This window comes from Cornus florida, unplaced genomic scaffold (assembly GCF_030987335.1).
Source record: "Cornus florida cultivar Cherokee Brave unplaced genomic scaffold, ASM3098733v1 CherokeeBrave_3.0.0_Hap2_Chr10, whole genome shotgun sequence".
In the NCBI taxonomy this organism is placed as follows: Eukaryota; Viridiplantae; Streptophyta; class Magnoliopsida; order Cornales; family Cornaceae; genus Cornus; species Cornus florida.
The window spans coordinates 83,655,560-83,672,338 of record NW_026775580.1 but is presented as its reverse complement, the minus strand read 5'-3'; the positions used below and the strand labels follow the sequence as shown (position 1 = coordinate 83,672,338).

The window sequence follows — 16,779 nt, the reverse complement described above, 5'->3', positions numbered from 1 at the left end:
TTGGGTAGATGGAAAAAAGTAAGAAATTTTTTTTAAAAAAAAAATTCTTACTTTCAAATTTTATTAAGTCACTCCAATCATAAAATGATACTTTCTCATAATTTCTTGAAAAAATTTCATGCTAAATATGCTATTAAAATTTTATTTATTTTTCTTTCAATTCAACTTTTTTTTTACTTTACTTTTTATTATTAATTTACATCTAACCAAATATTTATTTAAGAAGTTAAACATCATTTTTTATAATATTACTTTGAAGGTGAATACAGTTTTAATGTAAATTTTAAAATAATAAGTATTACAATTTTTTAATAATGGTATTATATTCCCAAAATTAAGTTATTTTATACACTATAAAATAAAATAAGGTGTTATGGAAAATGTTTTTTTTTTTAAAAAAAGAAACACACACCCTACTTATACACCCCCTTTGCCTCTTTCATGAACTAAAACTTCACCCACCTTGTTCCCTTTTATGGACTTGAACCTTATCATCCACTTCAAGAGGTAAAAAAGATATCATTAGATTACAAAGCCCTTGATTGGAAAAGTAAATAAAAAAATATAGTAATTATATATTTTTTTTATTTTTATTTTTATAATTATGAGTTTCAAATTTTGTCTTTTCAACTTAGGAATAATTTGTCTTTTCAACTAATGGAATAAAACATATCTTTTCTATCGATGCCTAGTTATATTCTCTTTTTACTGCTATGGAATAAACACACTCTTTATTTTTTATTGATGCTCAATGTTAGTATTTACTTTACTGTTTACCAATAAAAGAGAATATTCTGTACTTTTTTTACCCTTTCTGAACTCTCATAATATCTTCTTCTTCTTCTTTTTTCCACTCATTAAAATACCGTCAGGTACAATTTAAATGAATTACACACACACACACACACAATATACTTTATAATGACTGCATTAGGTTATTTAAATAACATGGACTCCGAGTGATTAGATTGTGAACAACATACTGAGAAGGGTAGATTGAATATAGAATTAAACAATGAACAAGACAATTCTTGTTTATAGCCTAATAAGAAAAACAATTCCCATTTTCACTTTTTCAGAATTCAATACAATAAATAATAATAATTATTATTATTTTATTGAACCATTTGCACCAAATTTTTGGAAGTACCTAAAAACATTTTGCTGAAAACATCATGCTTCTAAGAATTTTCCAAAAAGATTAAAAAAAGGCAAATAGAAATTGGACACACCATTTTCGCTCTCTTCTTCATTTTCATTTTGCAAAATAAACAAACAAATTATTGGATGTTTATATATATATATATTAAGTGTCAAAATGCAGCTCACTCTACACCAAATACGTCCGCTTTGCATTCTCTTTGTGCTCGCGATTTAAAAATGCTTATACATAGCATTCCTTCTCCTGACTTTGGTTCACTTGATATACATACATATATATATATATATATATATATATATATATTCTAAAATTTTATCCTTGAAGATGCAATATCAAGGGTGTAGTCAAGGTCCAAAGTCAATTTTTCACTGGAGAAACATAATTATGCAATAAGGATCACTCTCCACTCCATTCAAGGTTCAAAGTTTGGTAGAGATAAGGGATGGTGATGATAACAACCACAATCTTCACAACTCAACAAGAAATACATTGAATGAAACAAACCCCTGCCAAAGTGAGAAGAAAATTAAGAGGAGGCTCTTCTCAGTCAAGTTCTTCATAACCTTACAAGTGGTATGAGTAAATACTCAGCATAAAAGAGCTGCAAGAGGAGGGAAGTCAAAGATGAGTAATGAAATTAAATCATTCAATTCTGAATAAAAATAAAAATAGTTATTCTGCAGGTATAAACCATTCAGAACTTTAATAAATTCTATGTTAACAGGAGGACAGTTATAAATAGAATTGACAGCAGGTCATTTGCAGGGAGGTTTGGTCCCATTCGAACATGGATGATCAATACACTATTTCTTTTACTTTTTTCTTTTTCTTTTTAGCTAAAAAATTAACCCGATACAAAACTAGTATTGAAAATGCATATAAAAATATTAAAAGAAAAAAAATATACCATTCTTTCGAGACTATTAAACTGTAATATCATGTCTGGGACAAACTTGAGGTGCTGACACAGAAATTACAGAAAGTAAATCACTATCACTGACTAAAGTGATGCTTTAGGCATCCATCTTTGTGACAACACAACATTAAAATAGAGTTGGTTATTTTTTAAATTCATTTTTTTCCGAATGATAAAGCAAACACACACCCTTTTTTGCCCACGCCCAGACTCGAACACCTCCCCTCCCCTTTGAGGATGGGGAGGTTATACCAATGGGCCAAAGGCCCTTCGGTATAGTTGGGAGGTCCTAGTTAAACAGTGAATAATACATACATCCCTAAAGCAAGTGAAACGGAGGTGCCAAGAAAGACTTGCATGCACCAGGATGTGAACAAAAGCAAGTCTTTCTTGGCATTGGATCTTTTAACATGCTGAATTAAACGTTCTACTAGGGGATCAAATTTTGAACAGTCTTGGATCAGAAATTACATTCAATAAGTTTACAAAAATGGTTACCTTCCATATAAACATGTAGAATGTTGTTATTGCCGCTTTGCTCTTCAGATCAATAGATTTGGCACGGTTCCAAAGTATTGAAGCCAATAGTGCATGACCCAAAACCTATATACCAGTGCAAGAGAACAGAATTTTTGTGAACACGTTGTTTAAAGCCTACCTTTTTTCTTGACAGCAAGCCACTAAGAAAAACTCTAGTAAGTGCATGAAGATGAATATGGATCATGAATTATAAACCACCATGTCTTCCATCATATTATAGGCAGGAAATCTTGCAGTTTCAGCCATTTTTTCTGTTACTAAATCAAACCCCATCCAGCACAACAAGTGTAATTAAGGGAGAATAACTGGTAATGTACCGTTATGTATTTGCTCCAAAGGCAGGAAGAGGCTACCCCCACTAACACAGCAACACCATAGGCCATTTGAAGCAGTGAAATGCAGATCCAAAACACCTGCAGAAGTAAATAATAGGCTGAGACATGTTTTTTTTTTTTTTTTTTTTAGGTTATATGCAAGACACACACACTTTGTCCCAACCGGGACATAAATCCACAACCTCCTTGCCGGGAGGTGGAGGAGATGCCACAAAAGCTAATGCTAGGTCCTCTTGCTCAGCCAAATGAAACAAATACACAACTTAAAAGATTCTGGAGGATCCCAGATTTGTATATATCAGCGACTAACCCGCTCTTGACCCAATCTGACAGTAAAAGATCGAATTCCATAAATCTTGTCTCCATCAATATCAGGTATATCCTGCAAAAGGTCCAGCTAAAGTTAAAACCGAATATTAATTTCTTTCAATTAGAAGTATTGCGTATATTCAACCAACACCAAGCATAAGCATACTGCCGCCTACAAAAAGTTTTTATTTTTTTTTTCTTCTCATTTATGTGCATTAATTTTCAAGATCCATACGAAAACTTTTATCCTTAGGTTTTGAGGCAAAGATCACTCGAGGTTCATGCAGTCCACCAGGGAAAAATAAAAAAATAATTCTAGTTTGCCAGCATTTGGGTTTGGATGTGTACTCCCTGTAACTTTGCCTTTGACCAAAGGAGAAAAATTCAGAAGAGCTCCAACCTTGAAATTCAAATAAACACATAAACCTTGAAATTTAAATAAACACATAAACCTCCAACCATGAAATTCAAATAAACATAAAATAATATATGCCTAAATCAGATAAGACACTAGAAAATAATCATTATAGCAGGACAACTATAGAGCCACATAATCACACTTTTAGAGGCATATTACCAAAGGGTAGTGTCACTACTCAAAAGCTCAATACCATTAGTCAACAAACATGGGCCTCCACTTGTGTTTGAAGTAACTACACCAGCTATTTGTTTTATCTCTATGTATAAAGAGTTACCTTAAATAAAGCTATAACAACAGAGAAGAAGCTCATGAATGCAGTTGCAAAAATCAAAGGTCTTGAAAGCATGGCTCCTCTTCTGTAGACGTAGGTCTGGAAATTGTTAAATACATAAGTAATCAGACAATGAAATTGCATCATAGCATGAAGAAAGGCACTGCTAATTAGAATTTTGCAACACGAGACATGTCAATATCCATGCACTTTCAATACTATTTGGCACTGATAACAATGTCAGGGTATTATGTTTGAGGCTGCTATTTTGTTACATATTTGATTTGATAGAAAATAATCACACTTAATGAAAAGAGAGTTATATATTTGATTGGATATAAAATAATCACAATTAATGAAAAGAGACTTATCATGATATATAAGATACCATTTTCCTCCTTTATCTTTTTATGGCTACTGTTTGAATATAACAAATATTTGTCATGTTTGCATATAGGACATCAAGATTTGAAAACAAGCATTTGGACGCTGTTTCAAGCACTGACAACCACACTATATTGGAGTTTTTCTTTTAAGATTACTGCATCAGACATCAAAATCCATGTCAGTTTCCTTGTCACATAGCCACCGTGATTCACAAAAGATAAAAGAACAAGTAGTAGTTTCAAGTTACCATGATATACAAGATACCATTTTCTTCCTTTTTCTTTTTATGGCTGCTGTTTGAATACAACAAATATTTGTCATGTTTGCATATAGGAGATCAAGATTTGAAAACAAGCATTTGGACACTGTTTCAAGCACTGACAACCACACTAAATTGGAGTTTTTTACTGCATCAGACATCAAAATCCATGTCAGTTTCCTTGTCACATAGCCACCGTGATTCACAAAAGATAAAAGAACAAGAAGCAGTTTCAAGATAGTATATGAACCATGTATCTTAAAGCATTACGAACATAAGGAAAAATAACAGTTTTACTTGGGGAAGATGAAGGGGTGGAACCTGCATGTGGAGATAAAATGCAATTTGAACAATCACTGCTCGTACAGCCAGGATGCACATTGCTGCAACGAAAGCAAATCTCTTCCATCTCAATAGTGGTAACTGACACAATTAAATTTTTTAAGGATCATTATTTACCTGGGAATAAACTATTTATTATAAGGTCAATATGTCATATAAGTCAACCATCGCATTTACCTGGGAATAAACTATTTATTATAAGGTCATCCTTGATCTTATAAAAATTTATGAGCCGAACAGAGAAGTAAAATATACACATATCCATGTTCCCATGCACAGATACTATATCATGGATCTTGTGTAAGATGAACAAGAACAACACTGACACTCATAAACAGGCACGTAAGCTTTCCTTGAGCCCATGTGCACGCACAAAGATATAATATGTACATCTACATAGAAAGAGAGAGAGAGAAACTACTTGAGAAAATTTACTATCGGTTTAGTAGAAATACAATATAGAAGAAAAATGAGATAATTGTATAAAGACTTGAATGAGATGAATCACTCATTCACAGCTCTAGTAGTTATAGATAAAAAGAACACATGCTCATATTACAAGAAATAAAACTAAATCAAATCTAATTCAAATCACAACATTTTCTAAAGCATATTCTATGGCATATTCTATAGCATAATCAAATATCTGCTAATATGGTAAGTCATTTCATAAATCGTGGCTATCATATATGTTAACCCCCCCCCCCCCCCCCCCCCCCCCCCAAGTTGGTGCGTGGATATCTGAAATGCACTGCTTGGACAATGCATTCTCAAACACAATCAATACCTGCAAGCTGCTGAGAGCTTGTGACAAATGGATTGCAAATTTGACCAAAGATGGTCTTCTCTCGAATGAAGTGACGATCAACAAATAAAAAATGTCTCCTCAGACCATAAACAATTAACAATGTCTCCTCAGACCATAAACAACCAATCATGTCTCCTCAGACCATAAACAATCAACAATATCTCCTCAGACCATTTCCCTTCACATGTTTAAAACATGTAGATGGATGAATCAACAATGTCTCATCAGACCATTCCCCTTCACATGTTTAAAACATATACATGGAAGAATCAACAATGTCTCCTCAGACCATTCCCCTTCATACATATGCTTAATCAATGTAGAAGAAAGAATCAACAATGTCTCCTCAAACCAAAAAAGAAGAAACAACTATGTCTCCTCAGACCATTTCGAAATAGGTGGTGCCAAATTCGCAACGCTCTCATTGAGGTCGGACCACCCTGCCTACCTAACACCTCCCAAATAGGCGATGTCACCTTAGACCTGGTGCCGAACTTGCAATGCCCTCATTACAGTCGGACCACCCTGGCTCTGATACCAAGTACAAATATAAAAAGAAGAAAAATGAAAGAATTGTATAAAGGCTTGAATGAAATGAATCACTCATTCACAGCTCTAGTATTTATAGATAAAAAGAGCACATGCTTATATTACAAGAAAGCAGGGGCGGAGGGAGGGGGGCTGGAGGTGGCCATGGCCCCCCCAAAATTTTTGAAAATTGTTTTTAGTATAAGCTAAAACAAAAAATAGTATTGGTAACTAAGGTAAGTTTATACTTGGTGGCCCCCTTAGAAATTTTTGGCCTTTTACAAAAAATATGTATATATATATATATATATATATATATATAATTTACTCCATATCTATCTATCTACTCCAATACTTTCTCTCATTTAATATCTATTATATCTATTAATATATATTAATAATCTCTCTCCTTTTGAGGCCCTCTCTCCATTTCTCAAATTTTTTTTTTTTTTTCCAATTGAGGCTTCTTTCATTTTTTTTGTGCTTCACTTTTTCTTGTTTGTCGTTGTTTTTTCTAAAGCAAGTTTCCCACTTCCTTTTGTTCTCTCATTTTGCTTTGGCTTTTACACTAAATAAGGCGAGTGAAGCAATTTCAATTATATTGTTTTAATCTATTGAGAGATATCTTAAATATATATTTTGTTAGACTTCAATTTCTGTGGGTTCGCCATTTTCATCAGTTTTAAGTCATTTTACTTTTCTTTTGAGACTCAATTATAGCTAAAATCATGTTTTGATTTCTTCAAATTCTATTTTTTTCCCTTGCCAATAGATTTTTCAGATCCTAATATTTTCTGGAATTTTTATTTTGAAAGGTTATTTTCTGAAAATTTGCTTGAGCCATAGCATATACTACCTTCAAATTTGTTTGTTTAATTGAGAGTTCTTTAAATTTTCGCTTAATTTTATTTGTGTTTTGTTAGGGAAGTTTCATAAAAAGCTTCTTTAAATTACTATTTATTTTTTAAAAACAATTTGGTAAAATTTTGGGTAGATATATTTTTGTATGAATATAATCAGAAGTAAATTTTTTGTTTTTTTGGCTTAAAGTAGTCTTATATTAGATGTAATGTTCACTTTTAAGTTTGGCCCCCCCAACCATACAATCCTGGCTCCGCCCCTGCAAGAAAGGAAACCAAATCAAATCTAAATCAAATCACAATATATTCTAAAGCATATTCCATAGCATAATCAAATCTCAGCTAATATGGTAAGTCATTCCATAAATCGTGGCTATCATATATGCTAATAGGTTTCTTATCTATCAATGAAGGAAGACATGATTAAGGTCGTAAAAAGAAGGATAAAATAAAATGATTTCTTTACAATCATGAAGAAATGGCTATAGGAATTCTAAAAGGATTGAAAAAGTTTAAAATTTCAAAGCACCCTGGGACACTTTCTGGCCTGTGATTCTGTAAAATCTAAAGAGCTACCCCAGAATTATTCTGAGGTCCCTGGAAGCATAATCATAGTTGTAAATATCTGGTGTATTTTGCAGTTTTATAAGACTTGAGTGAATACCATATTTTCAATCGAATTTAAAAAGACTGGAAAGCCTACACTAAGAAGGGTACAACAAAATTTGAATTCATGGAGCAAACTTAGATAATCAGATTTACATTAATAGCCTTCCAAGGGAACCTTAGGCAACCTTCTTTCTCTAAGCACCCTATTAAAAGAAAGGCTAGCCCAGTGCACAAGGCTCCCGCGATTGCGGGGTTAGGGAGGATCAGATGTACACAGAGGTTGTATCCCGTTCGAATGCATGATCTCCAAGTCACAATGGAGCAACCTAACTGTTGTACCAAAACCAGTCCTCAAAGCACCCTATTAAAAGAGCACACCATAAATTTATCCCCTACACTAATAGCCTTCCAAGCAAATCCTAGAAGACCTACTTTGAGCTTTTTATATAGATATCACCTCAAAATTTACACTCCCTGTTCCCTTTTTTTCACACCTTCCAAAATCCTCTTCCATCTCAACAATATTTTGAGCATATAAAATACCAAAGGAGGAGGGCTCTATCTCATTCAGCTCCCAATCACACCATGGCCTGTGACAGTGATTGTCCCCCCATCCCCCCTCCTTAAACCCTTAGCCAATATTTACAACCATAACCTACAGGTCTATCACTACACTTATTTGCCACAATAACGAGTGGGTGAAACCAATCCATACTCTATATCAGCTACTTAGCATCAATATATAGAATGTGGGCAGAATGTAGTTTCATCTAAATATTTCTTCCTGTACCTTTGGAGGCTAGGAGTCTACCATACAAATTTAGATCAAGTAGCTATTCGAAATATATATTCTTTTGCAGGAGAATTATATATAGATAATTGTGCCCCATCCAACATCATACGTATATATATGGTACGACAAACGCAGGGAACCAAGAACAAAACAAGAATCTCAAGAGAAAAGTAAACATGCCACCCACAATGAACACAAAGATTTATGTGGTCTGGCACAAGTTATACCTACGTCCACAGTGAAGTTCCAAACACTAAACGCCCTTATGTACCGGGCTACAAGAGAGTACTAAACAGGGTCCACAACCCGCAAAAGAAAAACGGGTATAAAAATTTGGTCTTGGCCCACACAAAGCTCGTTAAGCCGAAACAACATTTGGTCCACAACATCACAAATGTATATATTTATTTGGGGAGGGATGGAGTAGAAAAATAACCAAAATGATGCATGTAAGAAATAAAAATAAAACTCACATTGATTGAATATGCAGTTCCAAGTACGAAACTAACAAAGAGAGCCCAAAATAAAGGCCATGAGCCAACAATCCATCCAAGGCAAAAACTCTGAAAAGAACAGAAATAGTCAAAATGATAGGTTTCTATACCAAGAAAAGAAGATGCTCCTCAAATGAATCAATAGCAAGAAGTGTAAAGTATTATAACATGTGACACACTGCGTGTGGTCCTCATTACATAGTCGACATTGGCCACCAAAACCTATTTCCATGATTTATTAAACAGAAGGCATTGTAGTTATAAGATAATGCAAGAGTAATCAACAAAGAAATTTGGAAAGATAACGATTTATTAGAAGGAAGATTGAGGAATATTTGGAAATAAGGACATTTAGAACTTTCAGTCCCACAAAGAAAGGTGACATAGCAACAACAAATGGTTTCCTTCACATCCCAATTTAAGTCACAGTTTCAATAAAGCCTGATAAATTTAATGAAGGTGAAAAGTAGGTTGCACAATAAATGAAAAAAAGAAGCAAAGTAGTTTACTATGCTCAGTGCGTGAATCTGCAAGTTTGTGTATAAAAATATAATGGAATTTTACAGTTTGGAGATGAGGAAGCAGCAGATCTTTGCTCTTCTTGATTATTATCACTTATATAACGATAATTTACTGTAATTTTTCTTTTCCAGTCATATAAGGAATAATCCAACGGTTGCCTTTCTTGGTACCTCATATGCTAAGAAAATAAGACAGAAGTGATCATAGTTAGAATACAACACCACAAATATAACTATCAAAACAAGTTATTGATCTTGATTAGACAAAATTAACCAGAGTATATAAAAGGCATATCTTCCATGGGATTAAACTTCTAGTGTTATAAAGGAACCAAACGAGCTGAAAATATGTAGTCTCAAAGTGAAAATTGAAACATGAAGAATAACTCTTATAACACCACCACAAGTTAAAAACTGAATTTAACCATATACTTTTATTCAAATATTTTGAAATTTTCAGTACCATAATAGCAAAAGATGAAACAATCAAGACACCAGTTTTGACGGAATATTCCCCTGATGCTAATGGAAGATACGGCTTGTTAACCTGAAATAGAAAATGCATCACACATTTACCATAGACTTCCAAAATGCAATTCAAAGATAAGAGGTGCAAAATGTTTGTGAGCGCTTCAAAGTTGAAGTATTTTACTACAGTCAAACTAACTGTTTGATCTCATAAATCCCAAGCGGGTGGAAGATTTTGTTGCCTATAAGATCTTGAGTTCAATTACCCTCCCTTGAGGCCTCACAAGGATTTCCCCTGAACTAAAACTGGCATGTGCATCAGGGCCTACCATGTGTCCGGAGGGGATTAGTCTCACCCAAAGGTGGGACACCCCTCTAGTCACAAATAAAATAAATTAAAAATTGTTCGATCTCAAAAGTGGACATGTATATACTGTGCCTATATGTTCCATCACAACAAGATAGCCTAACAGATGCTACCTGCCACCATCCAAATCATAAGTTCAGCCCAAAGTAGTCCTGGCCAGATAAAAAGGATTTTTAATAATACCAGTCATCATTTACTAAAAACAATATGTGCTTGTGACTGTACAATAAAAGGAGAAACTGAAAAAATGGATAGATGGACACCTAAACCACTCAATGTGTTAAATTATGGGTCCAGAAAAATATTACCAGCAAGAAAATATTATGATTGTTCCCTTCTTGATAATGTTACATTCATACCTTATAAGGAGGCACTTAGAATTTCCTCACCTTCCAAAGTAGAAAGTCAATGGGTTCAAGTCCCCATAGGGGCAAATAATGGGGGTGTGAGTTTAAGGAGGACACAATTAGAATTATTTATTTATTTAATTATTATGATGTAATCAGTAAAGGTCGTACAGGAGTTACCTTGTCTATTTCTATGTCAGACAATTGATTCAAACCAACAATATAGATATTCATCAAAAGGGCAGCGACAATGGCCTGAAAAAAATAAAAAAAAATAAAAAAATTAACAACAGTCATCAGAACTTGGTAAGGAATCATAATTATCAGGTTTAATAAAATACAACAACAGTGATCAGAACTTGTGAAGTACCTCCAACACCCCAGTGAAAAATAACGGTGAAAAATCTGATAGATTCTCCACTGCAAGGAGAGAAACTGAAAGTATGCTCAATGCCTGCTCGGAGAAAAGTAAAGCAAGTCCTTTTAAACTTGGAGAGAAGGAAAGAAAATAATCCTAATAAATAAGAGTCATTAAGATCCACTGATAAATAATATTGAATTTGAACCTAACTGTTCCTATGACCGTGTGAGGTCGCGAAAACCTGTAGAAAGCATCTAATGCATCCTGCAACGATTTCCAAGGTTTTCTGGAATGATAAGCTTCAGGCTCAGATTCTAGAGGGTGTCCAGAGGCTGCTTTCACCAGATACCTTGTATTACGTCTCTGGTAAAATGCAGATTGTTCATCAGTCCTTTCAACATAATGCATCACAACCTGCCGATGGAACCTCAGCACATTGTATTTTCCTAGGATATTCACAGCTCTGCACCTTGAAACATGTACTGCTACATGAGAACCTATCAATTACAAAGAATAGGAATGATAAGAATTGTGGCCATCAAAGATTTAAGTAGAATTTACAGATTATAATTTTCAAGAAAAACAATAATGCATTGCAGCAACAACCTAAGTTCAGTCCAATTGGAGCATATGAAAAATCTACTGATAATAATGGCACACAGTTTCAAGTCTGTCCATGCTTTTAGAAATGCATTACTTAATTGTCCAACCAAGAGATTCTTTATTGCTTGACAATTTAAAACAAAAAATAAAAAATGAAAAATAAAAAGAAGAAAAAAATACATTAAAAGAAGACATTCAATTATTTGCAGCAATTTCCAGAAAGCTTCCCACACTTCATCACCCAAAAAAGAAAAGAAAAGGAATAAAGAAAAAAGGAGCAGGAGAAAAAAGTTAATAAAGCAAAGAAAAAAATACAGAATAGAAACAGAAAAGGCTTATATTATGTCACTTGGATCTTGAGTTACTCTCTTATACAGTCCAATCCTTTTCAAGTAGCAAGCATACAGCGCCAACTAGCACCGCACCTTGTAGCAGCAAAAAATGTACTGAAACAAAAAGATGAACAAAAATGTCACATGTCCCACTCCTTGAGACTATATCTTCTGAAAGAATAGTTTCTCCTCCCGCAATCAGGTCATACATAACAAAAATTCGAAGCCTCCAGCTCCCTAATGTGACCTAACCTAGCAGGACATGTGAGGTAGTGAAGCCGAGACCTTCGCATACCTAACTACTTCATCATGAGGTTACATCTTTCTCACTCTTATAAGTCTCAAGACATAACCACCACATAAACTAGGTATCTATATAAAGAGTTTTAAAACTAACTTCTCGTTGGACAAGTATTACAATTCCTTAGACCCAAAGTATACTTCCAACAAGAATATTCCTAAATAAAATAAACTCTTAAATAGAAAATTAGAAACCTCTCATTATAATAGGAATTTGATGTCTCAAATCGAACAATCTTCACCTTGGCTCAAAGTTCATCAAGTCAAACTTCGCTTCCCATGGCCATTGATTCAGACAATTTATTGCAAGTTTAATCTTGCAATTATTGCACACAAACTGGATCACCGTTCAGAGACTTCAATCTACGGTCTTTTCGTAAGACCCACTCTAATTTAGAGCCTTTCACCTAAGGATTCGGTCCTTCCAAGCTCTTTGGATTGCAAGCTTAGCGTCGTGATCCTCTACGCAACTCTTATTATCCCTATTGTATGCTGCTTGGTCACTCAAACCTCCACCTTAACAGGCTGAGCTCCATGTCAGTATCCTATCACGATTTTCTGACAATTGTGACCAAGCAAGGTGATTGACCTACATCTGAAATTATTTCACCACCTGTTGAGACTTTTTGTGCTTTCTGAATCTCCTTCAAATAACAGGTGAACTCCCCAAGACAAACTTCCGACTCTGATACCACTTCTTAGGGCAGCAGAAACATAAACACATGGAGATCTAATCACAAGCAATAAAGCAATCACACAAGATTTAACGTGATTCGGCACAACCTTGTCTATGTTTACAAATAAAAAAGATTTTACTATATTCCAACAGTAAAGATTATCGCGTGCACAATTTCCGCTCTAGTTTATGGTGGTTGATACCCAAGCCTTTCACATGTACCACTCCCATGAGACTTCCTCTGCGCCATAGATGTCCTCTCCATCCATTAATCACGTCTCATAGGGACGTGTGAGGTAGAGGATTCTCCTCGCAAACCTATCTCCTCGACTCTATACATCTCTCCCATTCCCATTCTCTACCTCTAAAGTTTCACTATAGCCTAGATATCTTTTTGTATAGTTCTAAGCTTAATTCCTTATTGTCAAGGATTACAATTCCTTCATCTTGGAGCCCAAGTATGCCAACAACAAGAATTTTCCTAAAAATTAAAATACAACTCCCAAATAGAAACCGAGTTACTACATGAATTTGAGACACAATTCCTAACACTTGTGGTCATGTGGTGTCTTCGTTCTCTTATGTGAACATGATTGTCATAAAATTCTCCCAAATCCAGCCTAATTTTTTCTTAAATATCTTATAATTTCTCAAATTTTCCCTTGACAACTGATAATTATTAATTTTTTTTTTGGGGCAAGGATATATTATAATGATGGCTTTGTTACCTTAAATTCAAACATACTCTGTGAAAGAAATTCTTTATGTTTAATTACATTCTCTGCATCTATCCCTGCTTCCTTCTTTATTTTTATTTTTTAACTTTTTGTTATTTTGCACAATAGAGGAATTTTGTAATATACTATCTTGCTTTTTATTTTGGGAGCAATAAGTTTCATCAAATGATACTTACTTGTATTCCACATGGCTGGACCATTATTCAAAGTATTTCCAAGAAAAAAGAGTCATTTCCAAGAAATTTTATATTTTGTCATATATTGTCAGTGAAGGTACCACATAATAAAATCTTGGGGAAGGAAAGTATAACAAAAGAAAAGTAAATAAGATGAAGTGATGAAATCATTCTAAAGCATACTACTAGAAACCAATGGTTCCCAGAATTCTACAGTTCCACTGTCATAATTGTAAATTCAGGGAACAATTCAACTCCATCGACAAATACCACATAAATTTAAAAAATTAGATGAAAAGCATGAACTAAAATCCATCATATCTGGCATCTGAATTAATCAAGCCAATGTTAAATATCTTATCAAAAAAAAAAAAAAAGCACACATGTTATATCGGAATAAACAGAGAAAACTCAAAAGTAACCAAAACTTGGGGAAATGACGTGTCTTGAAATTGTCACTCCAACAAACATTCCCACCCATCAATCAATGCAAAACAGCTGGTGAAAACATATCATAACCATTCAGGAAAAAAAAAATAAAAAATAAAAAAATAAAACATGTGGACTAATGGAAATTATAGTTTCCAAGAAAAAACACCTAATATGAATAAATTAGAAACAAGTAAAGTTAAAAAAAAAGGAGAGTATCAATTAGCAGGAGATCGAATACGCTAAAAAAACAAAAACCCAGTTGCAGAAATTTAGAAGTTGTGAAGAGAGAGAGGGAAAAAAAATAATAGTAATAAAACCATCCCAGAGGAGTCAAATGCCCAAAATGAACATGCAACAATAAACCGTGTGCCATTAACCTGCATATTTTAAAATTAGTCTTAATCTGAACATAAAAGCCAATTTATAAATGAGAGAATGAATTAAAAAAAATACCCAGAGATACAAATTTACAAAACCAAAGCCCTAAAGAATCATAAGCAAAACCCAGTAACCAAATTGGTTGAGAAATGTAAAGATATCACCGCTATTGGAATGAAGAATTACTAGTACCAGTTGTGAGTGATGACAACCCAGCAGTAGGAAATGAAAGTGGAGAGGGTTTGGGAAATGACCCAAAAAGCAGAGACTCCATTTGGTTCCTTCAATCAAGAAAACAGTCCGCACCAGTTCATGAACAAGTGATTTCAGGTGCCTATATGGCAATATATATATATACTACTATATATATATATATATATATATATATAAGCAGATACAAACTCTCCCCCTCTCACAGGAGGGTCAAGACTCAAAGAACAGTGTTCGGTGTTTTCAAGCAATATTGTACTCTTGTTTATTACTGTATTTGACAAGTACTGACTGCTGAGTCAGGAGAGTGTTTGGCTAGTGTGAGCCGCCTCCGATGCCCGTGTACGTTTTGTTTGTGGTTGATTTGCACGTGCATGTAAATATAACACACACATACACGCACACGCATATATATACACGCGCGCGCGCACATATATATACACGTGGATTAATTTTACAACTTTCCTAAAAATTTTGCAAGTCACATGATTTAGGATATTAAAAAACTATAACTCACCCATTAAAAATACATATATTTTTTTTCAGAAATTTAAGAATTAAATGAGATTTGTATGGAAAGAAAAATGATACTCATTAGTTGTCATCTTTACTTTTTAGGTATCTCAAAATACTTGTCAAAAGTTGAAAAGTCAAAAGCAAAATAAAAATATTTGTTCATAAATAACCTTGAAATTAAAAAAAAAAAATTAAGCCTTATTATTATGCATATTTGAAACTTGAAATGATAATTTGATAAATTTAAAAAGTTAAATTCTTCAAATGTGACTACTAATATGAGATACTGACCCAATAAAACTTAATTATATTTATACCAATTCACTTACAAACTTATTCGACTTGTGAGAGAGTCAATATAACATTTTACGTATAGCACAGTTTATATTTTTAAATATATAAATTTATATGAGGGAAAATTACAAATTTTTTATAATTCTGAAAAAAGTTGGGTTATTAACCTAAACGCAATTCAGTATTTAAAGAAAAAAAAAAAAAAAAGGAAAAGAAAAATTCATTGTTATGATTCAAGGGATTTTGTACTACAAAGGCAAGTTTAGGAAAAGCCATTGCCAAGATGAAGACAAATTGGCTTAGTGAACCACATAATCGGTGGTTAGGTATGATTTTATTGTGATACTTCTCAAATGTCAAGCTTGATTGGACCGCACATGGGAAGTCTTGTTCAAGGGCCCGACCATTAAAAGCGAACTGACCTATTGGACAGATGTATTTTTGGGTCTGTTCTAGGTGAATTATTCTATTACATAAATCAATAATAATTTGAATTTCGAGAGAGTGAGATGGTTTAAATGTCACTTTCAAAAATTGTGATTTATAAATACGTGAGTCACGATCCGGCAATATTTAAAGTGAGGTGAAGATAATAGTAGTTTTTTCTTCTTCTGTAAAATATTAGAATAAACATCCAAATGGACTGGTCCAATCTGCTTTGGTGTATGATTGAGGCCCGTGTCCGAACCAGGCTCAAGCCCATGAGGTGTGGCCAGGAGGTCCAACGTGAAATTTTTTTGACAACTCTAGCCCAACAACATGTGATCAGAATTGAAAATCAAGCTACTGGTCTCTTTGTTTTGGGCCTAATAGTCAATCTTTTTCTCCACGCACTTCACATCATGCATTCTTGTAAAAAATTAGTATTAACCAACATATTCAACCATTCTTATTAGGAACTGGACAAGCTGAGTTATCCATTTTTTTTTTTGTATAAAAAAATTTCAAGTACTATATAATTAAAAATGTATTTACAAAATTTAAAATCTATACAATTACAATAATAATAATAATATATGCATATATA

General features: G+C 33.5%; 1 protein-coding gene across 9 annotated transcripts; it reads right to left on the bottom strand.

Annotated features, from left to right (window-relative positions):
* Positions 1 to 1,503: 1,503 nt before the first annotated feature.
* Positions 1,504 to 15,305, bottom strand: LOC132279418 (homogentisate phytyltransferase 1, chloroplastic-like). 9 transcript variants are annotated; one of them, XM_059781388.1, is made up of 12 exons: positions 14,925 to 15,299; positions 11,309 to 11,595; positions 11,108 to 11,191; positions 10,918 to 10,992; positions 10,019 to 10,102; positions 9,014 to 9,103; positions 4,898 to 5,023; positions 3,958 to 4,053; positions 3,264 to 3,335; positions 2,936 to 3,031; positions 2,577 to 2,681; positions 1,504 to 1,763 (listed from the first exon to the last, which is right to left on the bottom strand). In XM_059781388.1, exons 1-12 carry the CDS (start codon positions 15,004 to 15,006, stop codon positions 1,719 to 1,721), a joined length of 1,242 nt encoding a protein of 413 aa, XP_059637371.1. In that variant the 5' UTR covers positions 15,007 to 15,299; the 3' UTR covers positions 1,504 to 1,718. The 9 variants fall into 9 exon arrangements, 8 of the variants coding, with proteins under 8 accessions (XP_059637371.1, XP_059637373.1, XP_059637372.1 ...); XM_059781390.1 differs by having other exon boundaries at positions 4,922 to 5,023; positions 14,925 to 15,298; XM_059781385.1 differs by lacking the exon at positions 1,504 to 1,763 and adding an exon at positions 1,788 to 2,123 and having other exon boundaries at positions 14,925 to 15,302.
* Positions 15,306 to 16,779: the final 1,474 nt, after the last annotated feature.

What these genes read in the sequence shown, in the direction of transcription:
- LOC132279418 (XM_059781385.1), bottom strand. Translation starts at nt 15,006, where the DNA reads ATGGAGTCTCTGCTTTTTGGGTCATTTCCCAAACCCTCTCCACTTTCA. An exon ending in CTCACACGGTCATAGGAACA is followed by an intron (nt 11,192 to 11,308) that starts GTTAGGTTCAAA and finishes TTCTCCGAGCAG; the next exon opens with GCATTGAGCATACTTTCAGT. An exon ending in CTGACATAGAAATAGACAAG is followed by an intron (nt 10,103 to 10,917) that starts GTAACTCCTGTA and finishes TTTCTATTTCAG; the next exon opens with GTTAACAAGCCGTATCTTCC.